Genomic DNA, 26,614 nt, shown 5'->3' with positions numbered 1-26,614 from the left:
GGCGCCAAGGTTTTGTGCACTTACTAACAACTGACAGTAATTTACAGGTATTCCACTTAATATGCAGTTTGTTACATGAACATTTCAGATTTTGAGGGAGAAGGCACAAACATAGCCTAGTGACAAGATTTAACCAAGTTTACATTAAAGCTATATGTCTGGTATCTGCCTGCATGGCATTTTTAGCAATGTTTTTAATAAGCAGTTTTGGTTTTTCTCATTATTTTTTGTCATGCTACCTACATAAGCTACCTCATAATTGTTATTGTACAGCTTAATTTAACATAAAGAAGGCTATTTAATAGGAGCTTTAATGAAATCTGTGCGAGTCTGAAAAGACTTGAAAGTAGGGTTCATTGAAAGAACTTGTCTTCGGCAGGAAAAACTTTGTGTTTTAATGGAATGTGTTGTTTTGTTCATTTCCTAAGGAACTTCCAAAAATAGTCTTCAGGTTTGATTTACTTTTGTAGGAAAAAATGTATTTTTTGAAATGGTGAAGGGTATCTTTTACATTTCTGTAAAGAAGAAGCTTTTCACATTTAGAGTTCATAAAATCACTATGTAAGTTTGTATATATTATAAACGTGTATATGTATATATGTATGAATACACACACACACACACAAGCACACAGTGATTTTATGTTTGTGTGATATGTATATTACACATGTGCATTTACATTTAAGACATAACATATTTTAAATTTAAAAAGTTGACCAGTGAATACAATAGTTCTTCATTGGAAAAATATGTTCTAAAATTATTTGGCTATCCTATTAATGCTATTTCAGTACAGTAATTGCAGTGGCAATTACTGATGCATTTTGCCCTGAATTCTACAATTGTATTGATTCCATATTGTACTTTAAGCAAGCTGAATCTGAATGCTGAACTATTTAAACATAACGCATTGCAGCTCTGCCAGAGCAGAGCAACAGCATGTTTTTTAATTTGCTTATGGTATCCAAGGGCAGAAATATGTTTCAAGTGATAAGTGAAATTTGCCATGAGCATCGTTTTCAATAGAATTAGGTGAGGTATAGGATTTTACTTTGAAATTCTGATGAATCTCTTCTCATTTTTGCACTCAACTTATTGTTCACAGTAAAATGCTTTAGGACATGCAGGGTGTACATTCAGTGTTATTTTTCAAATACCCAAAGGCAAATACACTAGTAAATCTATAGAGCTAAATCTGAGTGCAAAGTACAGATAATAATATATGAATAATTTTGTGGTGTTTTTAATGACAAGAGTTCATTAGTGTCTCTGGCTCATTTGTTGTTCTTGTTTGTGTAAGTGGGACTGAATATAATGAAGATTGTATGAAGCTCTTACTCCTTAATCTTTTGATTTTGACTCTATCTCTATGTAGAGCTTGTTTTCACTTATCCTCACGTTGTTTCCTCTTCAACTGACCAAAGAAATGCCCACTTTAATTTATATACTCATTTTTCAGATTAAAATGCTAAACTTTCGGTAAATGTTAGATGAGCTCTCTTGAATTGCTTTATTTAAAAGATGGAAATTGAATGTTTCTCAAAAGACATGAAAATTCTATGTTTAAGGCGTTAGGCTCAAAATCAGTACTATAACTATTTAGTATGTGATCCTTATTTGTTTCCTTTAGCACACATAGGAGCAGCTGACATGTGTACAGAACTTTCATTAGAGATCAAAGGTTATACATTTTATTTGCTAATATTTTTCATGGGCCACACATTATGATGAAAGAAAGCCTGTTGATATTATGATGAAAGAAAGCATGTTTTAAATTTAAGCTTTCTCACTTTGGGGAGACGTTCATTAGTGCTGTGTTTTCTGTGGCGAAAACAAAGAAAACTGCATATGTGATTTCCTTTTGAAGGTGAGAGGGATGCCATTCAGTGACAAACCATCCTCTCATCTTTTGACCTTTTCGTGATCATGACAATAAAATTTGCATAAATTGTAACCTAACCTATGGCCATTTACCTATGTGTAACCAAGGTTTCCATCCTGCTGTCTTTTATTAGGCTTTAGTTATGCTTTGCATGTCATACTTTTTTTTTAAAGCTCTTTATTGGAATATAATTGCTTTACACTCTTGTACCACCAGCTTTTGAGGTACACCAAAGTGAATCAGCTGTATTTATACATATATCCCCATATCCCCTCCCTCCCGCAACTCCCTCTTACCGTCCGTGTCCTGGCCCTCTAAGGCATCACCCATCATCGAGTTGATCTCCGTTTGTGTCATACCTTTTTATGCTTACTTTTTCATTATATTGATACACTAGTTAAAAATGTTTCCACATGTAAATTAGATGCGATTGTAGTCACTTCTTTATGAAAATGCTTTACGAGTAGTCAAAACTTTCATCATGAAGTGAAAGCAAAATTAAGGACTAGAGTCCCTGGTGGAAAAATGTTTATATTCATACGTAAAATGTGTGAAAATTATAGTTAAATTTAAACATAAATTGTACATTTCCCCCTTTAACACCCGCATTAGTCATTTTGTATGGAATTGAAAAACAAATAAAATATGAGCTCAGTAAGAGATGTCCGTCATTCTCCTGGGTTCGTGGCTAAGGACAGTAAAGCAAGATGAAACTAACACACAGGTTTGGACTTGAAACCTGTTTCTAAAGCAAAGGAGAGTCTTTTGTTGTGTGATTGACTATGCCAAAATTAGTCTGGAATAAGAGAATATAAAGGAAATTAAAAGATAAGGATGAAAACTATTGCTTAGTTTTTTCCTCTTCAAGTTCCATAATAGAGAATGTTAAGTTGTGTGAATGAGAAGGAAAAAGTAGCTTGAGTAACTCTGTCAGTGATGAATGGGCTTTAAGTAAGGGAGTGGAAAAGAGCCTCTTCTCTGCTGGAGCTGGGCTCATTTGCTCATTGTAGCAAGTGCGGTTATGGACCTGATCTAGCTGATCTAGGGTATATGTGTAGATAATTTGGCCACAGATAATCTGGAAGAGTCTTTGTTTTCAAAACACCAACATATGTTTTCAGAAACAGAAAACCAGCTTTGTTCATATTGTAACATTGTCATACCAATTTATAATCCTGAGAGGCACAAGACATCAGTGATTTAGAGCAGCAGTCCTCAACCTTTTTGGCATCAGGGACCGGTTTCGTGGAAGACAGTTTTTCCACGGTTGGCAGGGGGATGGTTCAGGCAATAATACCAGCAAAGGGGAGTGGCAGATGAAGCTCTGCCCGCTGTGTGCCCGGTTCCTAACAGGCTGCAGACCATTAGTCGTCCGGTCCGGGGGTGGGGACCCCCGGTTTAGAGGGAATCTTACATGTTATATTTAAACAGCCTATGTAGACGTTTATGAGGAAAAATTAGTCACTGAAATCCTAACATCAGTTTGCCAGTTATCAGTGTCCTTATGAGAATATTAAGAAACTAGTTTATTTCTAACTTAAATCACAGTCTTTGAAGTTGAGATTTAAAAATATGTAAAATTATATTTTTATGACGTTACATTGAAAGGTATCATTGATTTAAACTCTCAATAGGAAATAACTTAAGATAGTGATACCAAATACATCTATAAATTTTTTTAGGTTGACCCATATAACAAGCAGTTGAGAATTGTAGTGTGTATACACATATTAATGTATGTGTGTATACGTATGTTAATATATGTGTGTATACATTAATATACACACATACATTATTGTAGGTATGGTGTATACATATATTAATGTGTGTATACATATATTAATGGTTTTGCCTTTGCCATTATCAGATACTTTCTTTCTCAGGTATTTTCCAGGCATCACCTAGATATGGTGAAACAATTGAACCCAAACATGACCAAACCCGTTTCTTTTAGCTTTCCTTGACTCATTTAATCTGTTTGCTATATGTGCTTTAGCTAAATGCAGTCATTTTGCAATCAGAATGAATCATTAAATGGGCCGTATTCTGGCCGTTTCACTGAGTACAGACCTGCCTTAATTGTTAAGACAGGCTTGCATTCTTTTTTTAGTTTCATGTGTGTGCTAAATAAACAAGGGACAAATAAGACCTCTGTCTTTTTGGCGGGAGGAAATAATTTAGGTCAATAGCATATCTTTCAATTCAGAAGATGGTTAATGGCACCACAGAGGCTTTTATTCAACTAAATAATCACTGCCTGTAAATAGTCTGTGGAATGAATATTTAAGAAAGCTGCTTCTCTCGTTGGAGACTCATGGATTCCTCTGAAATAATTTAGTGGGAAACTGTCATTATCTTTTTGTACCTTGTAGTCCTTGTAGTATCCTGTTAAACTTAGAATTCTTATTGGGATTTCAATTATATTCGATTTTTATCTTTAAAGTACTATCTGAAAAGCAGAACACATATAGATAATAACTGCTATCTGATTAATGGTTTTAGATTGTGGATTAGCTTTTTTTTTGAACATTGCTTGATATTCAAGTGTAGGAATCTGATAACAATGATTTATATTGGATTTTAGCATAAAATTATTTTTAAGACTATGATTTTACTTCTTGCTTTCTTCAACACAGATTCTCAGAAATTCTCTTTTCTCTTAACCATTAGAAAAGCTCAGTTGAGGTTATAATTTTTGAACTGTTTCCTCCTTATGAATAACTGTGTTTAAATACAAACTACTTCTTTGTCTTCACATTATATAGAAAACTGTGCTCTTATAATAAAACTGCCAGGATGACCTAGAAAACTAGAATCATAAGCAATCTATCAGCTTTGTAATTTTCAAGTATAATATAAAACAATATTTTAAACCTTAAATTCATAACAATATAAAATATTCCAGTTTTCAACCTAAAGTTTATTTATTAACTTAATGCATGACTTTAAATGCAACATTTATATTCTAAAATACCTAATTTCAACCTTAATAGTATACCTGTTAAAACAAGGAAAGAGAAAAAAGAAAAGCAATATTTGGAAAAAATTCTATTTTCTCATATAATTTTTTGAGGGGTTGTGGGCTGATAAAATATCTGATGCCTGATTACACTTAATCTTGCATTACTTGATATTTAGACTGCACTAGCTGAGAAGCCCGTTACAGAAAAAAAAAAATCCTCAAATTATAATAATCTTTTATTTGGGAATCTTTATTCTGCAGACTTTACACATTTTTGAAATATGATAGAAATAAATACTGATATATTTGTCTTGGCCTCTAGATCTAAACTATTAAAAGTATACATACGGGTAGCTATTTACTAATTTACTAAACACTTAACTTCTGTGAAAAGCTTCTGATTACTAATACTGTTGCTGTTTGTTTTTTTTTACACCATAACCACTCTCCGTTGACCACTGCATGCAGATAGTTGGAAGTAAAGTTACGGTGAGTACAAAAGATGTGTTTTACCCTTAGATGTGAATTTGTGCTTTTGGGGATTGAGTGGTTTTTGCTTATAGTATCTTACATGTTGGGTTCTTCTTTTGGTGTATGTTTTACCAAAGCAGTGAGATGGATATTAAGATCAGATGAATATTAAGATCAGAGTTTAGCTATGGTAAGTATTTTTCCTGTGGCGTTGGGAAAATGCTTTAGAAGTAGAATATGCTTGTATATTTTGTCTTAGAAAGTTTTACTTCTTTAAAAATTTTTTTTTGAATTGTGTCTATGTCAGTCCTTATGATTCTGATAAAATTGTGTGTTTTACCTCAGTTTTTCAGGATGGCAGGGAGAGACTCCTAAAATGTTGGTTTATGCTAACAGTAATTCTCATTGAAATATCTCACTTTGAGTTTCGTTATCTCTGAGCACGAAGTGTAATGAAAGCAACCTTTGATGTTCAGTCAGGAGACCTGGGTGCTTGACTTTGTTGCGGGCTCCTCATCAGCTCTGTGACTTTGGGCAAGTCATGTAATTCCTCTGAGGTTCAGTTATGAAGTGAGTAAATTGAAGTGATTGGCTTGCATTATCTTTTAAGGTTCTTTCCGTTGCTGTCTCCTAAAGGTTCTTTTACTCGAGACACTGCCTTTCAGTGCCACAATTACATGATACACGATTACATCAGTACAGCAGAAGTGGCCTGTATTGTAATTAAGAGCTATTTGTAATTACCTTGCCTTCGGGATTATGCAGTCTGTGTGTAGAAAACAGGCCAGGAAACATGAAACATTAACTTCACCAGGTACCACGGTGCCTAGAATAGTGAATAGACTTACATTTGTTTTGCTTTCAAAAATTGAAGTCCTGTTTTTTTCTTTTTCAATTCATATGCCATTTAGAGGAAAACAAAGCCATCCATCTTTTGGGATGATTTCAAAAATCAACTAATATTTCTTTAGCGCTTGTTGTATGCCAAGAACTGTGCTAGGCGCACTGACGACTGGAAAATAAGAATAAGACCTTATAGTTTCAATGATATATGTTGAAGTAATCAAACCTTAAAATGTGCCTGCTGATTATAAGTGTAATAGGAATACATAAGCAGGAGAGAGAAGTAGGCTTAGAGTAATAAGAGAAAACTCCATGCACATTTCTAGACTTTCAGGATACAGTGGCTGGGATTTGACAGAGGGGAGATGATGGAGAAGCTCTCAGATTGTGGAAGTAATATTCAATGCAAAGGCTTGGAAAAAAAACCACATTGTGTTTGGGAGGGTGCCGGAGAAGAGGGAAATGAGAGAAGGGGTTGACTTTGTTGGAACAAAGAACGAAAATGTAAATTGGAAAGATTCAAAAATCAAGTTGAAAGAGGATCTTGAAGTCCAGGTAGAAGATTAGAAATTAGTTGGTACAAGCAACTGACATGAGGAAAGCAGGGTTTAAGAAAAATAAATTTGATAGTAGTAGGTAGGCTGGATCAGGCTGATGGTTGTCAAAGTTGAAAGTATCAAAATGCAAATTTTGTCCCTCATGGGGTCTGGGATAGGGCGAAGAACTCTGCATTTTTATCAAGCACCACAGGAGATTCTGGTAAGGTAGGCTCAAGAGCTGACTTTGAGAAATACTGAATTAGGATAGAGAGAGATTTGTTTGAGGGGCTACTTAGGAGGCGTGTGTGAGTCAGTGAGGACCTGCATTAAACTGGAGGCCTGTGTGTATAAGGGTGGGGTTAAATGACAGAGTTTGGGGCAATCAAGGAATCTGGAGCTCATTTTAACGTGGTCCAGAGCCAGCCTATGTTTCTGATCTTGGCACCATAAGCAATCCAGTGGCCTATGCCAGAAGCCACTGAAAGAGTACCAGTTTCTGTGCATCCAGTTACCAAGTTCTGTTGATTATTTCCTGTAAATAACTCTCCAGCTCTCTTCTCTAATCTCAGACCCATCATTTAACACACCTGTGATTGCCCGAGCCCCCTCAATACTCTCCTAGTCTTCGCTCTCACACCCCACCCATGCGTGCTCTACATCAGCCGCCCCCAACACTTTTGGCACCAGGGACTGGTTTCGTGGAAGACAATTTTTCCCCAGACGGGGTGGGTGGGAGGTTGGTTCAGGCGGTAACGTGAGTGATGGGGAGCAGCGGATGAAGCTTTGCTTGCTCGCCGCTCACCTCCTGCTGTGTGGACTGGTTCCTAGCAGGCTGCGGACCACTACTGGTGTGCGGCCCAGGGGCTGGGGAGCCCTGCTCTACATGGTTACCAGAGATGCTGCTCTGCTACCTCCTCAAAACTTTCAAATGGCTCCCTATTCCCTTTGTGATCTTATCCCCACTTCCTTTTCTAATTTCACCTCCAGCTGCATTCTTACATGTGCCTGACGTACAGGAACACTTGGCAATTCCTTAACATTCTGTTCTTTAATCCCTCTAAATCAAGCACATTGTTTCTTTGAGCCAGAATGCCCTTTTCTTCTTGAGTGTGCCCAGCAAGCCCCTAAATATCCATCTAGATTAAGCCTCATGTCAGTCTTTGAAGGAGAAGCCGTCTTAGATTACACCTTCCTTCCATAGCACTGTGTATATAGCTCAATTATAATATTTAGCACATTTTATTATAATAAATTATATGTTTTCTTCCACAATGAACATAGCTCGTGCCCTCAAAATGCTAGTTCTAATGGGGAAGATAGACAGGAAAACAGAATAAAGATAGGGCCTGAAGATGTAATATAGGAAAGGTTGCCGAGCAGCTGCTTATGATTCCGTGAACAGTTTGTCTTGTCTGAGAGTGTTTTGAAAGACACTGTAATAAGAAAGATGTTATGATTGACCTGCAGTAGAAATGATTTCATACCCATTGTTTTATCTGTGAGCTGCTTCTTATATTGGAGTTTGCAAATCCTGCAATAAAGGGAGGATACTCTAGGAATCAGCTTCTAGAGGAAGTGATGAGGGAATTAATTCTAGAGTTTAGATGGGAAGGGTGCCTTCAGGAGGAAGGTTTTTTTGTTTTTTGCTGAGACTAGAGAGGGGAGTGAAAAAAAATATGTTAAATCATCAGGTGAAAGTCAGGTACAGAAGGGCTTATTTTTCGTGGTCTCATTAATCTACGAAAGATGGGAAGTATTTGTTGATAAAATGGACTGATAAGAATTTCGTAAGAAGTGTTCGAGAGCAAAGAAATCTTCGAATAACCACTTTAAGTATTCTGGTTGCCTAAAGACAGCATACGTTGGTCAAAAAATGAGTGATGTAGAAGCCAGACTGAAATTGGAAAGATGGAATATGTAACAAACCAGGTCTTCATGACCCTGTCTTCCTTTTCTCTCTCCAGTGTTGATTAGAAGCAGAATTGGAGGCATTTGAGGTCTTCCTGATCTCAGACTACCATTCGCGTTAGTTTTCACTCTTCTTTTTTAGAAATTTACATTAAAAATCAGGCTGTTACCTGAATATAACCACCCACTCAGCCTCAAGCAGTCTTGATTCTGACTTGGCTCATTGGATCTTTTTTTTTTTTTGCTTCGAATATTTTCCTTCCTTTGTCAACATTCTCCTCATCCTCAGCTCTTCCATGAAGTCTTTCCTGATGACCTCCCCCCTATTCCCCCACCCCCTGATTTGCTCCTAGTAATTTATCTGAACTTCTATAGCACTTTATTTTTAACTCTTATGGAATCGCTTTCTACTCTATTTTATAGTTTCTATTACATGTTCTTTAAGGGCTTCTTTTATAATAATCTTATATTACTTTAGTTTATAATAATGTATGTCTTTGAATAATGCTCTCTATTACTGTGTGGGTCTGTCTTTTTATGTACACAGTATAGACCCTATGAAGGGATGCAAATTGTAGTAGAGGTCATGAACTCAGAGGCAAATAGACCTGAGCTCACTTTCCCGCTCTGCTACATACTAACTGTGTGACCTTAAATAATTTACTTAACGTCTCTGAACCTCAGTCTCCCCATTGATACGAGGATAATAATATTCAATTTAGGATGGTTTTGAAGTTTATTGTTTATATTTAATATATTTAACATATTAAGAACCCTGCAAATAGTGGGTCTAAATTACATTTTTTCTTACATGTATTAAATTCTATGAAATACTTGGTATGACAGACAAAACATGAAGATAACATGGTAAAACAAGACTTTGAGCTGCTTTTTTTTTGCTAAGTATTCAAGATGTGTGCTGTTTAATAGAATGATTTATTCTGGATCAAGAATGGTGGGAAGGATTCAGCTGGTTAGAGGAAAGAGAATGTTTTGCCTATTTATTGGAAGCTGTGTGTTATGTGGTATAGATTATTGCTGGGCTTTAAAATATTTTTTAAATTCATATGTGGTCTCAAGATAATATTGACAAAGTTATTTTTTTTAAGAACTTTTATTGAGATACAGTTAACATACAAAAAACTGCATATATTTAAAGTATACAATTTGGTATCCCAATCTCCCAATTCATTCCCCCTCAACCCTCCCCGCTTTCCCCACTTGGTGTCCATATGTTTGTTCTCTACATCTGTGTCTCTATTTCTGCCTTGCAAACGGGTTGATTTGTACCATTTGTCTATATTCCGCATATATGTGTTAATATACGATATTTGTTTTTCTGACTCACTTCACTCTGTATGACAGTCTCTAGGTCCATCCATTTGACAAAGTTATTTTAAAGATTTAATTAAATAGTTGAAGATTTGTTACAGATGCTATCTATGAAAGGATGGAATATCTTCTTATCAATATCTTAAAATAGCAAAAGAAAATTTAGAGTAGGTTAGAGATAGAAAGAATTGAGTGACTTTTTCAATGGCTTCTAGTTATAAGTAAGTGTTGTAAACTTTTTGAAAGAAAATAAATTGTTTTTATTATTAAGTAACACATTGCATGAAACAGATTTAGGAATCAGCTAAAATGATTGATTTGATTTCACTGCAAGCCAGGAATAATTTATCCACAGGTGGAAAAAGAACCATTCTTCTGTGGGGAAAAAAGGGTAAGAATTGACATGATTACATATGATAATTGGAAAATAGAATTATAATGACCAGACCTAACAATGTTAAATATAAAGTAACTTAATTACAGAAATAGTTGAGCGCCTAGGACAAGCAGTAGGGTGTCTTTTGGGAGAGTGTTTGTTTTGGTATCATAAAGACCTGAATTTAAATCCCTGATGCAGCGCTCTTTCATTCTCTAGGCCTTGTTAATCTCTCTAGCCACAGATTCTTTCTTTTCTTGGATAAAAAGTTACTGCCCATCTAGTATGTGCCAGGCACTGTTGTAGGTGCTTGGATGATGAACCACACAGACAAATTCCTCATGGAGCTTATATTTCTTCTTGGGGAGACAGATGATAAGACACATACCAAATATAACGGCAGGTAGTGCTGAGTGCTAAGAAGGAAAAAAAAGCAAGATGAGAAAGCCGAGTGTGATCAGGGATGTGCTATTTTAGATAGGTGAGCTCTCCGAGCAAATGACGTTTGAACAGAGACATGATTGAAATTGGGGAGAGCCAATGCAGATATCTAGGGAAGAGCTTTACCAGCAGAGGGAGCCTCAAGTGCTCTGGCTTTGAGGCAGGAGTGTGCCTTGAGTATTTGAAGAATTGCAGAGAGGCCACTGGGAATGGAGTGAGGTGAACAAGGGATAGTACGGGGGTGTTTTTCTTAAGGTGGCTAAAAACACAGGTTAAGCATATCAGGGGGTTGTAAACGTGGAAAGGTAGGTTAAGTCATTTTAGGAGGGATATGCCAAGGAGTTGGTACTTTAATAGTCAGTGAGGAATTCTGGAAGGTTTTGAGCAATGGAATGACAAAATCCGAGCTACATTTGGGGAAGATTAATGGAGCAGTGGAAATTGGAGAGGTTAGAGACTGGGCCAGGGAGATCAAGCTGGGGCTTGTTGCTGTAGTTTAAGTAATAAGACCCTGAACTGGAGAGTGGTTAGTAAGAACTAAATGGAGGTGATAGATGAGAGAGAGAGATTACAGAAGTAGAATATATCAGCCTCCGCAAATAATGAAAAAGGACAGAGGAGATGTGTGAATCAATAATGACTGAAATTGCAAGCATGGGTGACTGAAATGATGGTGACTTGAGCCTTCGTGGACAAGTCAGGAGCAAGACTACGTTTGGAGTAAAACAGGAGGAGTTCAGTTTAGACATGTTAATCAACGAGAAATTAGTAAAATCACAGAAACAAGAATGAAGTTATTGCCATGCAAGACCATTTCCTTGGCACTTGTAGTATCGAGCAGAATTTTATAATTAGGTTTTCTGTTTCAAACTCCTACTTTACCTATTTAAAATATATTCTCTGCACATTGCTATGAACATCTGTTCTTTATCATTCTAATAACATTTACCTGTTTATAAACCACAGCCTCATTACCTGTACTAGGCAGTGAAGGTCACGTGTATTTCTTTTTGATTCAGTGGACCTGGATAGAAAAGAGCTAATCATTTTGGTGGCCTGTAGTATTTATTGCTTACTAGGTAAGCCATTTTATGTAATTGGGATGTCACATTTGTACCTTTTGCAATGTTTGTAAATAATCTGAGGGAAAAGGACAGCCCCATCATAGGTGAAGGGTAGGTACACATGTATGTTTCTTTGCCCTCATTGGGGCATGGCAATCCTGGGCACGATTGAGTGAATATTACAGGACCTTTTTCTCAAAACTGAGCCAAATGAATTTGTTTCCCTAGGCTGGTGAAGAAGTTCATACTGAAAGAAAGTTCCTATTAAAAGTATAAACTTAGAGCTAGGCTCAAAGTAATAAATTCAAAATGCTATTGATGTGATTCTTACTACAAGCTACCTAGTAATTATAATAGCCATAAAATACCACTAAGCATGGCAGTATGTATTTGTGGGCTGTTAAGCTGCTGTTGCATTATTAAATTAAATTTTATTAGTTTACTGATCGAATAGTATTGTCATGATTACTTCATGTAATGTTACACTTGTGTCAGACCAATTACTTGAATATATCCTGTGAAAAAAAGATCAAATCATTTTTTAGTAAAAAAAGTAATTGTATAGTCCAGAAGGGGGAGACAGAACATTGATTATTGAAGTTTGAAGTAGCTGCTTCCTGATAAAATGTGGCTTTTTTGCACTCCAATTTGATTGTTTTTTGTTCCTCTTTCTCTTCTTAGAGGTTTAGAACTTCTAGGATAGTTGCTACTGTAAAATATTTCATTTTATGGTGGTGACAGTTTTGTTAAAAATCTAAATTCAATCAGAATAAAAATAATCAGTGCAATTATTTTTAACTAGTATATAGGAAGTAGAAAAGCTCATTTGGTAATCAGGTGAAAATAAGACCGAAGACTGTTTAATGAAGGTATATTTTATAAGTGATCTTTTAAAAATAGCACAAGCACTATTAAAATTCCACTTTTGGTCTTTTCTAATTTCACATTCATTATGTGCAACGAGTAGCTTCCTTCCCATTTCCTTATGTTTTGATACTGCAAGCTGGCTTGTGTATTATACTTGTTTTGGATAGGAATATCTGCATATGTTTGGAAAGGTTTTATTATTTAAACCTCCATTCATTTTTAGAACAGTTTCTTATCAGTCCGTTGCCTTCCAGTGCATTGTCATAAATTACATTATTTCATCATGCCAGATTAAATTCATTGTTTAAAGAATGCTAAGATAATGTCGATTATAAAATATGAGCAAGTCATCTTACCTTGGGCATTTGAAAACATCGAAAAGACAGTATGAATATTGACTTTCGTTTAGACATATATTTTGTAAATTGATTGCATTAATATTTATGAGTATGGAGTAGTTATGTTTTATAGTGTGTCCTGTTATTGGAAACAAAAAGATATCCTTTTCATGTAGGATTCTGCACTGCAAGTTTATTTTCTCTGTATTTTGCTTGTGATCATGTTAAAAATTTTGATTGAGGTTATTTCTCTGTGTATATCATCAGGTAAAAAGAATACATTTAAAATCTGATGCTTGGTATAAGACATTTAAAACTCGTGTGGTTATTATTTCATATTGCATTGATTTTTTTTTTCTTTTTTACTTATGACAAAAATTTTGATCAGCCATAGAGCATGAGATAATTATATGAGAAGCGTTTTTTAATGTTTGTTTTGGTTGTTAAACAGTATGGTCTTTATACCACATGTCCTTTAAAAGCTCTGTGTAAAATTTGCTGTTGCCATTATAAAACAAGTGGCATGGACACAGGGGTATTTCTTACGAGACAATGCTTTCTTTCTTTTCTTTCTCTCTTTTTTTTAAATGTATTCATTTATTTATTGGCTGCATTGGGTCTTCTTTGCTGCACGTGGGCTTTCTCTGGTTGTGGAGAGCAGGGGCTGTTCTTTGTTGTGGTGCGTGGGCTTCTCACTGTGGTGGCTTCTCTTGTTGTGGAGCACAGGCTCTGGGTACATGGGCTTCAGTAGTTATGGCATCCAGGCTCAGTAGTTGTGGCTTGCGGGCTCTAGAGTGCAGGCTCAGTAGTTGTGGCGCATGGGCTTAGTTGCTCCATGGCATGTGGGATCTTCCCGGACCAGGGATTGAACCTGTGTCCCCTGCATTGCCAGGCAGATTCTTAACCCCTGCACCACCAGGGAAGTCCTGAGACAGTGCTTTTTTTAAATTTATTTATTTATTTATTTTTCCCATTTTATTTATTTATTTATTATTTTTTGGGGGGTACACCAAGTTCAATCATCTGTTTTTATACACATATCCCCGTATTCCCTCCCTCCCTCGACTCCCCCCCACCCTCCCCATCCCAGCCCTCTAAGGCATCATCCATCCTCGAGTTGAACTCCCTTTGTTATACAACAACTTCCCACTGGCTATCTGTTTTACAGTTGGTAGTATATATATGTCTATGCTACTCTCTCACTTCGTCTCATCTTCCCCTTCACCCCCGCCCCCTCCCAAACCTCAAGTTCTCCAGTCCATTCTCTGTACCTGCATCCTTGTTCTTGTCTTGTCACTGAGTTCATCAATACCATTTTTAGATTCCGTGTATGTGAGTTAGCATACAATATTTGTCTTTCTCTTTCTGACTTACTTCACTCGACAGTGCTTTCTTGATCCAGGTAGCACTGTCATCAGGGGAGAAATTAGATACTATAAGATTATGATCAATATTAAAGAGTTCCCTTAACTTACTGTATGTCAAATTTTGGCCTTTTTATCACCTGTTTGATTTATTTTCCCATTTCGGTTAATCAAATTTCTTATTCTTGCTCATCTGTTAGGAAAGGACTGTTTAGTTGAACCATAGTTATCTCCTTTGAATGGGGTAAGGGCAGAGTAAGATCATCTTAAAAATGCCGCCTTAGATTTATAAAGTGCTTTAGAGTTTTTAAAGCCCTTTCACACATTTTCTTGTTTGAGCTGTATACTATATACACTTCCGTACGTTTGTGCATCATTTTTTCAGGAAGACATTGCCTCCATCCCCAGATCCCTAGGGTCTGGCCATTTTCCATGGAGTTTTTTTTTTTTTTTTGAGTAGTATCTACTGTCCAAGGTATTTTGTCAGTGGTCAACAGATATTCATAATGTGAATTAGTATCCGGTTTATATGCTTGTATGAAATGCTTTTTGAGCCTAATGCTTTATGGCCTTGCATTGCTAAATAATAGTCATGTGACTAGTAACATTTAAGGTAATTTTTTTTACTGTGGTCACCATAATTCAGATAGTGGATTACTGCATTCATTGCATGCGCTATTATAGTTGCAACCACAATTACCTATCAAACAATATCAAAAACAAAAATGAATTTTAAGAGCGTCAATCAAAGATAGAAAAAACTTTCTGAGTTCATTTTTTTATGCTGATCTGTTTGTAAATTTTTACTAACCTGTCATGGTTCCTTTCTTCAATGAACTTGTGATCTAAGGAGAAAATCATTGCTCATGCAATATAATTCTTGTGTTTTGAGTATAGTAATTACTTTGTATACTTTAGGTGAATCATTTATTTTCATTGATGATGACGCTTTTTTGGCAGAGTGATTTGCATCTGGAGAGCTGTTTTACAAAGTGTGATTGGCACCTGTATACTAGGTAGATATAGCGTGTGTGCACGTATGCACCTGCGTATCTATATATCTATCCATCTATCTGTCTATCTTCTCAAAGTTTCTTTTTTTTTAAACAAATTTATTTATTTATTTTATTTTTCACTGCATTGGGTCTTTGTTGCTGTGCACAGTCTTTCTCTAGGTGCCTCAAGTGGGGGCAACTCTTCGTTGCAGTGCGCGGGCTTCTTACTGTGGTGGCTTCTCTTGTTGCAGAGCACGGGCTCTAGGCGTGCAGGCTTCAGTAGTTGTGGTGCACAGGCTTACTTAGTCTGCAGCATGTGGGATCTTCCTGGACCAGGGCTCGAACTTGTGTCCCCTGCATTGGCAGGCGGATTCTTAAGCACTGTGCCACCAAGGAAGTCCTATCCTCTCAAAGTTAAATGAGGTTACATAGGTTCCCTCTGTGTTCAAAAGCTGAGAAGTTAGGAGAACTGAGACTTTTCCTCAGAATTATTTTAGATTTTCTTATTGTGTGGAATGTTTTTACTTAACGTGAGATAAGGTATATATTATGGGCTGAATTGTGTCTCCCAAAAGTCGTATGTTGAAGCCCTAACCTCAGTACCTGAGAATGTGACTGTTTGGAGGTACAGCCTTTAAAGAGGTTATTAAATTAAAATGAGACTGTGATGGTATGCCCGAATCCAGTCTAACGGGTGTCCTTATAAGAGGAAGTTTGGACAAAGAAACACCAGAGGTGTGCACAGAGGAAACACCACGTGAGGACACAGAGAGAAGGTATATAAGCCAAGGAGAGAGGCCTCAGAGGAAACCAACCCTGCTGACACCTCGACCTTGGAATTCTAGCTGACAGACTGAGGAGAGAAATTTCAGTTATTTAAGCCACCTACTCTGTAGTTTTGCATTTCTCTTCTTCTTCTTGTTTTGTTTTGTTTTGTTATGACAGCCCTAGCAAACTAATACAATATATAATATTCATTCTGTTGTATTCAACACATAATAATAGCTAACCTCTAGAGGGCACTAAGTGCCAGGAACTACACTAAGCAAGTTCCATGTAAAAACTAACTTAATGCTCATAACAATTATCACCCCCATTTTATAGATGAGGAAAGTGAGGCTTAGGAAAGCAAGTACATTATCTGGGGTTGCACAGCAACTAAGTAGGAGAACCAGGACTTGAACTCAGTCAGACTGAGTCCAGAGTTTGGCCTCTCAAGCAAAACCTGGGTAAGAATTTGGTGGATTCCAGGCAGTTATGGGTAGTGGTCATCAGCATGGGTGCTTATTTTCTCTAATATTATTATTAAAAAAAATTTTTTTTTTGAAGTATAGTTGATTTACAATGTTGTGTTAATTTCTGCTGCACAGCAAAGTAATTGTTATACACATATATTCTTTTTCATATTCTTTTCCATTATAGTTTATCACAAAACATTGACTATAGTTCCCTGTGCTATACAGTAGGACCTTATTGTTTATCCATTCTATATACAATAGTTTGCATTTGCTAATCCCAAACTCCCAGGCCGTCCCTCCCTCATCCCCTGCCCCCCCTTGTCTCTGAGTCTGTTTCATAAATGTGTTCATTTGTGTCATATTTTAGATTCCACATACAAGTGATATCATACGATATTTGTCTTTCTCTTTCTGACTTACTTCACTCAGTATGATAATCTCTAGGTCCATCCATGTTGCTGTAAATGGCGTTATTTCATTCTTTTTTATGGTTGAGTAGTATTCCACTGTGTGTGTGTGTGTGTGTGTGTGTGTATGTCACATCTTCTTGATCCATTCATCTGTTGATGGACATTTAGGTTGCTTCCATGTCTTGGTTATTGTAAATAGTGCTGCTGTGAACATAGGGTTACGTGTATCTTTTTGATTTATAGTTTAGGATAAACACTCTTAATCACCACTTAGGTCAAGAAAAGAATTAGTTTGTTGTATTTTTTAGATTCTCCATGTAGATGATATGATACAGTCCTTGTCTCTCTCTGTCTGACTTATATCACTTAACATAATGCCCTCCAAGTCTATCCATGTTGCTGTAAATGGCAAAATTTCATTCCTTTTTACGACTGAGTAGTACTCTATTGTGTGTGTGTGTGTGTGTGTGTGTGTGTGTGTGTGTGTGTGTGTGTATCTCACATCTTCTTTATCCATTCATCTGTTGATGTGCTTTCAGGCTGTTTCCATGTCTTGCTATTGTAATAGTGCTGCTGTGAACACAGGGGTGCATGTATCTTTTCGAGTTACAGTTTTGTCTGGATATATGCCCAGGAGTGGGATTGCTGTATCATATGGTGACTCTATTTTTAGTTTTTCTGTGGAACTCTTTTCCATAGTGGCTGCACCAATTTACATTCCCACCAACAGTGTATGAGGTTTCCCTTCGCTCCACACCCTCGCCAGCATTTGTTACTTCTAACAGTATTATTTAGTCCTTCAGGGATTGCTAATAGGAGATTATCTTCCACCAGGTGGAGGATGCTTCTAGTCACACCGACAGCACAGAGAGAGCCCTGCCTGTGGGAGAGCTACTCTATCACAGAGAATTAAATGCCTTTATGCAAATGTTGCTCTATGGGCCAAAAATGACCGAGCAGACATGGTGTTTGTGCTTTTGTAGCAGATATTCAAAAACAGGGAACATTACCTCAGATGAACAGAATGTACTGAGCAACAATAAATATGAGGAAAGAGATACTGCTGCTTTGTAAACCAAACATAAATATTAGAAATAATTCCATTTTTAGGTATGCCTTTAATTTCTTAAAGCCCTTTTCCCTGTGTCTAAATTAGATTCGACATTGTGCTTCTTCAAGTTTTATATCATCAGTGTTCACCTTTCTTATGCACTCTTGCCTTTTATAATTAATTTCAATTAAACATTAGTTTTGTTTAATTAAAATTGTGTAATTAAAATGCTTATACTCTCTCAAAGGGCAAGGATTGTGTCTTAATACACCTTAGACATTTTAAAATACACTAGGCTATAACAGCAATAAAATAATTAAACATCCTTTTGTTCAATCTCTACATAGTCACAGTGCCTCTGACACTGAACTGTATATAAACGAAATCAGAAAGCTGCTTTCATAATGCTTTTTAAGAGTAGAAGTTCTCTTTCATTGGAAACACAGTCCAGGATCTTAAAATATTATTTCTTTCAAGAATAAACTAAATTTCTCCTCTTGCAGTTCAGGTCCCTTTCCTTTTGATGTGTTTTCTACTTCCACTGAGGACAGTCGCTCATCATCACCCATGCAACCTCTCTTAGGTCCTTGTACATTTAAGTGGCCCCTCAGTTTCCTCTTCTCCCACTTTTTTCAGTTTTCCATAATATGCTGCCTTCTTTTTAATTGCTTTTGGACTGTACAGTTTAGGGCCTCAGATCTGTAAGTACTACTTGATAATATACCCAATCTAACTGCTCTCGTTCTCACTTTACTCAGTGTGTATGTGTCTGTGTGTAGTTTCTTAGCTTGAGTGGTGACACTGTTGATAGTGATTGTGATTTTTATATACAGATGTGACTAAAAAAGACCAAGAACCTCCCCGCCCCATCCTTTTCTCATTATGTAGGAAACTCCAAAAATAGTTCCTTGTCACACGAACTAGGAACATCCTGGATGTTTCACCCGGAGTCTTTCTGCACTTGTTTTTGTTCACAGCTTGGTGTACAAAGTAAATCATACCCATCGGTAAGCCACCACACAAAATGGATGCCTAGAGCATAAATTATAACATACCAGAAATTACAGCAGTTGGACTCAGAAGACCTGGGGTTTGGCTCATGGCTGTGTCTCATGATGGCTGAGCGATTTGGGGTGAAGCACTGAAGCTTTTCTGAGCCCCAGTCTCTTTATCTGTAGCTCTCCTGCCATCCTAATAGAGTTGTGAAGTACTCGGTAAACTGTAAGACACACTACACATTGAAATCATTATTATACTAATGATCAAAGAAATGAGTCTCATGGTAGTTCTTAATACACATTTTTTGAAAGAAAGTGCGGAAGCACAACTCCTACCATCTTGCAGTGACACATGCCCGCATGCGTTCATTCCTTCATTCCTCAGGGTCAATTTTGAAACCAGTTATATCGGGTTGGCCAAAAAATTCGTTCGGGTTTTCCCACAAGATGTTATGGGAAAACCCGAACTAACTTTCCGGCCAGCCCCAATAGTTATAATCGTTGTAAAAGCTCAAGTCTTCTAAGAAGGCCCCCGGACCACAGACTGCATTTAAAAGTCACCCTTTTAATGAAAAGGCACAAGCAACCATGAGAATTATCCCCAGTCTTCCATCTGAATATTAAAATGTCTGCATTTTAAACTGCACAGCCATGGTCTCCTTTTTTCATTTCATTTGAACTCTTTTCTTCAGCTGAATATTGTATATAAGCTACAAATTAGGGGTTCAACAACTTCTAAACTAAAGTCACATGAACTCAGAGGTGGGAGAGTTTCTGGAGTAGTATTTTGATATTGTGGTAGTACTTAAGAATTTGGCTTTTTTTTTTTTTTAAAGTAGTGCCAAATGTTTGCATACAAAAGGCCATGTTTCCTCTAAATATGTTTTAAACCAAATGGTCTTCATGTTTGTTGTTCTCATTCTAAGAGTAATACAATATGTTTCAGAAAATTGGATAATGAAGTTAAGGAGAGGGAATTAATAAAAAAAAGACCATACCGGGCTTCCTAGGTGGCACAGTGGTTGAGAATCCACCTGCCAATGCAGGGGACACGGGTTCGATCCCTGCTCCAGGAAGATCCCACGTGCCACGGAGCAACTAAGCCCGTGCACCACAACTATTGAGCCTGCGCTCTAGAGCCCGTGAGCCACAACTGTTGAGCCCATGTGCTGCAACTACTGAAGCCCACGTGCCTAGAGCCTTTGGTCCACAACAAGAGAAGCCACGTCAACGAGGAGCCCGCACACCACAACGAAGAGTAGCCCCCACTCACCGCAACTAAAAAGAAAGCCCAGGCACAGCAAAAAAGACCCAACACAGCTAATAAAATAATAAATAAATAAATTAAAAAAAAAAAAGACCATTCCCTCATAACCCTAACATAAACCACTGTTAGTAATTTTGTACTGATAGCTGGTCATTTCTCTATTGTGTAGTTATATTTTTAACATGATTTATCACTCTTTGTAGCTATACTTCTTCAGAAATGCATCTCTGTTTATGATGAGGTAAACTGATACAGATGATTTTTGGAAGATTGTACCTTCTGATAGCAAAGTAGTATTTTAACCAATCCTGGCACCCTTACTTCATTTCATTACGGTCTGGTTACTGTAAACACAATACCTAGAAGCATTTGATGCCGTGAATAATTATGGCATGATTTTATCTTTGGTAATGTTTGGGTGTGTGAACAGAAACAGGCCATTTTTACGTGTTTTCCTGGATAGCTTAAAAAAACCTGATGAAAAATGTCTATGAGCTATTCCATTATTGGATGAATGTAATATACAAATTGCTATTGAGATAAGAAACAACACTAAATCTCAATTTTCTCAGGTAACTATTTATATTTTTCTTATTTATGAGAGATGAATAATTTGGAGAAGAATCTAGATGTGTTGAATGGGTATTAAGTAGCAGAAAGGTGTATCAGTAAGTCTCATGAAATTGTGTAAACCTCTATATTCATTACTTGTGGGGGGCACTGTTGAATTACTGTTGCAAATGAAGCAAGACCATTTGGAAAAATTACTTGTATTAAACAGATGACTAGGCTGAAATAGCTGCTAAAACAATTTCATGCTTTTGTTTTTAATGTAGTCCAATTATAAAATGTCACATCAGATTGTGTGTGAGTATACAAGTGCATAATTTTAATTTTATTTCTGAGTTATCACATTTTAAGAAATTGATTAAAATCACTCAAAATATTTTATAAGCTTTTTGTATATAACAAATTAAGCATTTGAACTGAATGCAAGCAAGATTGAAAGTTTGGCAGTTAATACCCTTATTAAGGGCATTGATCAATTATTTTATAGTTACCCATTTTGTCCTTTTTAGTAAGGAACTCACTACCACTTTTTATTATTTGCTCTAATTTCTTATTTTGAAAAGTTTCAAGTCTACAGAATCATTGCAAGAATATTACCATGATTATTCACACCCCTCACCCAGATTCTCTTTCTTCACAGTCATATTTGCTACATTCTCTTTTTTATTTCTCCTTTTACTCTTTTCTGAGTCTTAGTTGCTGATATATAACTTTTTACCCCTAAATACTTCAGTGTGTATCTCTTAAGAACAAGGAGCTTCCCCTGTATAAAACTACAGTCTAATTGTAAAACTCAGAGAATTTATCGCTGATACAATACTGTTATCTAATATATAGTCCATATTCAAATTTCCCCAACTATCCCTTTGGTAATGTCTTTTATAACTTTTTTTCTCTAGGATCCAATCAAAGATCATGTGTTACATTTATTTGTCATGTCTTTCTAGTCTTCTTTAATCTAGAACGGTTTCTAGACTTAAAAATTTTTTTCATTTCATTAACGTTTTGATGAGGGCAAACCAGTTGTTTTACAGAATGTTTCTCAATTTGCATGTCTCATTGTTTCCCTATAATTAGATTCAGGGTATACATTTTTGTCAAGGATGCTGCATGGGTGATGTTTGTCCTCAGTGCATCACATCATGAGGCACATGGATATCAATTTGCCTCATTACTAGTGATGTTAAGGGTGACAATTTGGTCGAGAAGGCATCTTCCATATTTTTCTTTGCAATTAGTAAATGATATGTGGGATTATACTTTGAGATCACATAAATAACCTGTTCCCCAGCATCGTTTCACATAGTTTTAACATCGGTTGATGATTCTTGCCTGAATCAAATTATAACTGGGGATTTTACAAAATGATAATTTCTAATTTCATCATTCCCTCTACATTTATCATCTAGCGTTCTTCTTTTTAAAAAATTTTTGTTGGAGTATAGTTGGTTTACAATGTTGTGTTAGTCTCGGGGGTTCAGCAAAGTGAATCAGTTATACATGTACATATATCCACTCTTTTTCATTTTTTTAAAGATTCTTTCCCCATATAGGCCATTTCAGAGCATAGAGTAGAGTTCCCTATGCTATACAGTGGGTTCTTATTAGTAACCTATTTCATATATAGTAGTGTGTATATGTCAGTCCCAGTCTTCCCTCCCCCCGCCCCCTGCCCCCTGCATCCCCTGGTGACCATAAGTTTGTTTTCTACATTCGTGATTCTACTTCTGTTTTGTAAATAAGTTCATTTGTACCGTGTGGTGTTTTTTTTTTTTTTTAACATTCTTCTTCTTTATTTTTCTTTAAGAACTTTTATTGAGATACAGTTGACATACAATAAACTGCATATATTTAAAGTGGGCAGTTTGATATTTTCTTCCTTATTAGTAATGTATATATAGCAATCCCAGTCTCCCAATTCATCCCACCCCAACCCCCCCGCCACTTTCCCCACTTGGTGTCCATATGTAAACTATAAGCAAGACGAAAAGACAACCCTCAGAATGGGAGAAAATATTTGCAAACAAATCAACAGACAAAGGATTAATCTCCAAAATATATAAACAGTTCATGCAGCTCAACATCAAAAAAAACAAACAACCCAACCAAGAAATGGGTAGAAGACCTAAATAGGCATTTCTCCAAAGAAGACACACGGATGGCCAAGAGGCACATGAAAAGCTGCTCCACATCACTAATTATTAGAGAAATGCAAATCAAAACGACAATGAGGTATCACCTCACACAGGTTAGAATGGGCGTCATCAGAAAATCTACAAACAGTAAATGCTGGAGAGGGTGTGGAGAAAAGGGAACGTTCTTGCACTGTTGGTGGGAATGTGAATTGATACAGCCACTATGGAGACCAGGGTGGAGGTTCCTTGAAAAACTAAAAATAGAGTTACCATATGACCCAGCAATCCCACTGCTGGGCATATACCCAGAGAACAGCATAATTCAAAAAGATGCATGCACTCCAATGTTCATTGCAGCACTATTTACAATAGCCAGGACATGGAAGCAACCTAAATGTCCATCAACAGATGAATGGATAAAAAAGATGTGGTACATATATATGATGTTATATTACTCAGCCATAAAAAGGGATGAAATTGGGACATTTGTAGAGACATGGATGGACCTAGAGACTGTCATTCAGAGTGAAGTGAGTCAGAAAGAGAAAAACAAATATCGTGTATTAACACATATATGCGGAATCTAGAAAAATGGTACAAATCAACCGGTTTGCAAGATAGAATTAGCATTCTTCTTCAAAGCAGAACTCTCCCTTATTTCCCCCTCCCCTTTTAATTTTTAAAGAAATATTAGTATGGAATAATGGATTCTTTATTTAAATTCTGTTCACTGCCATAGCTTATTGGTAGAAACTCTGTTAAAGCCTTTTACTTACTTACTGAAAATAATAAAATTAAACAGTTACTATCTGTTTTGTTTGAACTTTATAAGGTAATTATACCCATGCTAGTTTATTAAGTCTCATCCAGGTGCAGTTCTGTTCCCTCCACCCCCAGCATCCCAGAAGAAAACATTAGACAGGTATAGTGGAATCTGAAGTAATGAAATGTCTGACGTGATCCATTTATTCACTGCAGTTGTTATATTTGGGCCTTACTTAGTTTCATTGCTGCATATTCCTTTTGAATATTCTAAACATTAAAATCGACTTCTGAAGCTGCTGCATAGCACAGGGAGATCAACTCGATGCTTGGTGATGACCTAGAGGAGTGTGGGATAGGGAGGGTGGGAGGGATGCTCGGGAGGGAGCCTCAAGCCGGAGGGGCTGTGGGGATATATGTATAAATACAGCTGATTCACTTTGGTGTACAGCAGAAACTAGCACAACGGTGTAAAGCAATTATGCCCCAATAAAGAGTTGAAGAAAAAAAAATTTACTTTTGTATTTTATCAGACATAAGAAAGCTTATATCAGATTGCTATTTGAATCAGAATGCCTTTAGACATCTTTATTTTCAGAGTTCCACTGTTCTTGGCAAAGTCATGACAGTTTACCTTTAGCTGTTATCAAGCATGAATCTATAAATACCCACAAATGTGTTTTCTGGAAAAAAAAATGGCATTTGCATATAGGAATGTGGGTTGCCATAGTGTTTGATCATCCAGAGCAATGCTTTTCAAACTGTCTCTCTTGCACGGTCTTCACCCGAGGCTTTGGTCCAGGTGCTTCATGAGTTCTGCAGGTTTTTTCCCCAATTCTGTTTAAAAAGAGAGCTTTACTTATTTTAAAAGGTTACAAAAATAACACCCATGTTCAAAGATGTCCAGATTAGTAACTTATAAGACCTACGTTCATTTTTGTGTGCACTTCAGAATGTACCTTTTCTTGCCATCTTTGATGATGAAGTATCCTAAGATTGCGGTCTGGATTGAGGGGTTGTGAAAAGCAGATTTACACTTAGCTGTAAATCTGTGTGGCTGAAATACAGATTATGGCAAAATGGTCAAGGAACTATGAGGAGGGCAGCAGTCTCATGGCATTACTGTATTTCAGAGCTGACACTGGAGTTTGTACTGCCTTTAAGATCAAGGTACAGTTTAGCCAGAAGTTTTGTGGCCCTTCATAATCTATTTCCAGATTCTCCTTATTACCTCTACCACATTCTGTTGTCCAGTCTATACTTGTATCTTGATTTCTGCCCCTCCACTTGCTCTCTTTGAGTAATTATGATAAGCAGTTTCTTTTTTTTATTTTTTAACTTTTAATTTTTTTATTTCTTACAATAAACTGCATATATTTAGAGTGTACAATTTGATATCCCAATCTCCCAATTCATTCCCCCCCCCCAACCCTCCCCGCTCTCCCCACTTGGTGTCCATATGTTTGTTCTCTACATCTGTGTCTCTATTTCTGCCTTGCAAGCCGGTTGATTTATACCATTTTTGTATAGTCCACATATATGTGTTAATACACAATATTCGTTTTTCTCTTTCTGACTCACTTCACTCTGTATGACAGTCTCTAGGTCCATCCATGTCTCTACAAATGTCCCAATTTCATCCCTTTTTACAGCTGAGTAATATTCCATTGTATGTATGTACCACATCTTCTTTATTCTTTCATCTGTTGATGGACATTTAGGTTGCTTCCATGTCCTGGCTATTGTAAATAGTGCTGCAATGAACATTGGAGTGCATGCATCTTTTTGAATTATGCTGTTCTCTGGGTATATGCCCAGCAGTGGGATTGCTGGGTCATATGGTAACTCTATTTTTAGTTTTTCAAGGAGCCTCCACCCTGGTCTCCATAGTGGCTGTATCAATTCACATTCCCACCAACAGTGCAAGAACGTTCCCTTTTCTCCACACCCTCTCCAGCATTTACTGTTTGTAGATTTTCTGATGACGCCCATTCTAACCTGTGTGAGGTGATACCTCATTGTCGTTTTGATTTGCATTTCTCTAATAATTAGTGATGTGGAGCAGCTTTTCATGTGCCTCTTGGCCATCCGTGTGTCTTCTTTGGAGAAATGCCTATTTAGGTCTTCTACCCACTTTTTGGTTGGGTTGTTTGTTCTTTTGATATCGAGCTGCATGAACTGTTTATATATTTTGGAGATTAATCCTTTGTCTGTTGATTTGTTTGCAAATATTTTCTCCCATTCTGAGGGTTGTCTTTTCGTCTTGCTTATAGTTGCCTTTGCTATGCAGAAGCTTTGAAGTTTCATTAGGTCCCTCTTATTTATTTTTGTTTTTATTTCCATTATTCTAGGCGGCGGATCAAAAAAGATCTTGCTGTTATTTACGTCAAAGAGTGTTCTTCCTGTGTTTTCCTCTAGTAGTTTTACAGCGTCTGGCCTTTCATTTAGGTCTTTAATCCATTTTGAGTTTAGTTTTCTGTATGGTGTTAGGAAGTGTTCTAATTTCATTCTTTTACATGTAGCTGTCCAGTTTTCCCAGCACCACTTATTGAAGAGGCTACCCTTTCTCCATTGTATATCCTTGCCTCCTTTGTCATAGATTAGTTGACCATAGTTTATCTCTGGGCTTTCTATCCTGTTCCACTGATCTGTATTTCTGTTTTTGTGCCAGTACCATACTGTCTTGATCACTGTAGCCTTGTAGTATAGCCTGAAGTCGGGAAGCCTGATTCCACCAACTCCATCTTTCCTTCTCAAGATTGCTTTGGCTATTCGGGGTCTTTTGCATTTCCATACAAATC

General features: G+C 36.7%; 1 protein-coding gene across 4 annotated transcripts in view; it reads left to right on the top strand.

Moving 5' to 3' along the window:
• DIAPH2 (diaphanous related formin 2) overlaps nt 1-26,614 on the top strand; it is an 824,692-nt gene that overhangs the window by 74,053 nt on the left and 724,025 nt on the right. For 3 of the 4 annotated variants that reach the window (XM_057717321.1, XM_057717322.1, XM_057717319.1), the window contains one exon: nt 5,313-5,333. The exons of the other annotated variant lie outside the window; for it this stretch is intronic. In XM_057717321.1, the coding sequence (XP_057573304.1) occupies nt 5,313-5,333 (21 nt within the window). The remainder of the gene's footprint in view (nt 1-5,312; nt 5,334-26,614) is intronic. 4 annotated transcript variants of the gene reach the window in all.

The sequence above is a fragment of the Hippopotamus amphibius genome, chromosome X (genome assembly GCF_030028045.1).
Source record: "Hippopotamus amphibius kiboko isolate mHipAmp2 chromosome X, mHipAmp2.hap2, whole genome shotgun sequence".
Taxonomy (NCBI): domain Eukaryota; kingdom Metazoa; phylum Chordata; class Mammalia; order Artiodactyla; family Hippopotamidae; genus Hippopotamus; species Hippopotamus amphibius.
The sequence above is the reverse complement of the archived record's forward strand: the minus strand, read 5'-3'. Positions and strand labels throughout refer to the sequence as shown.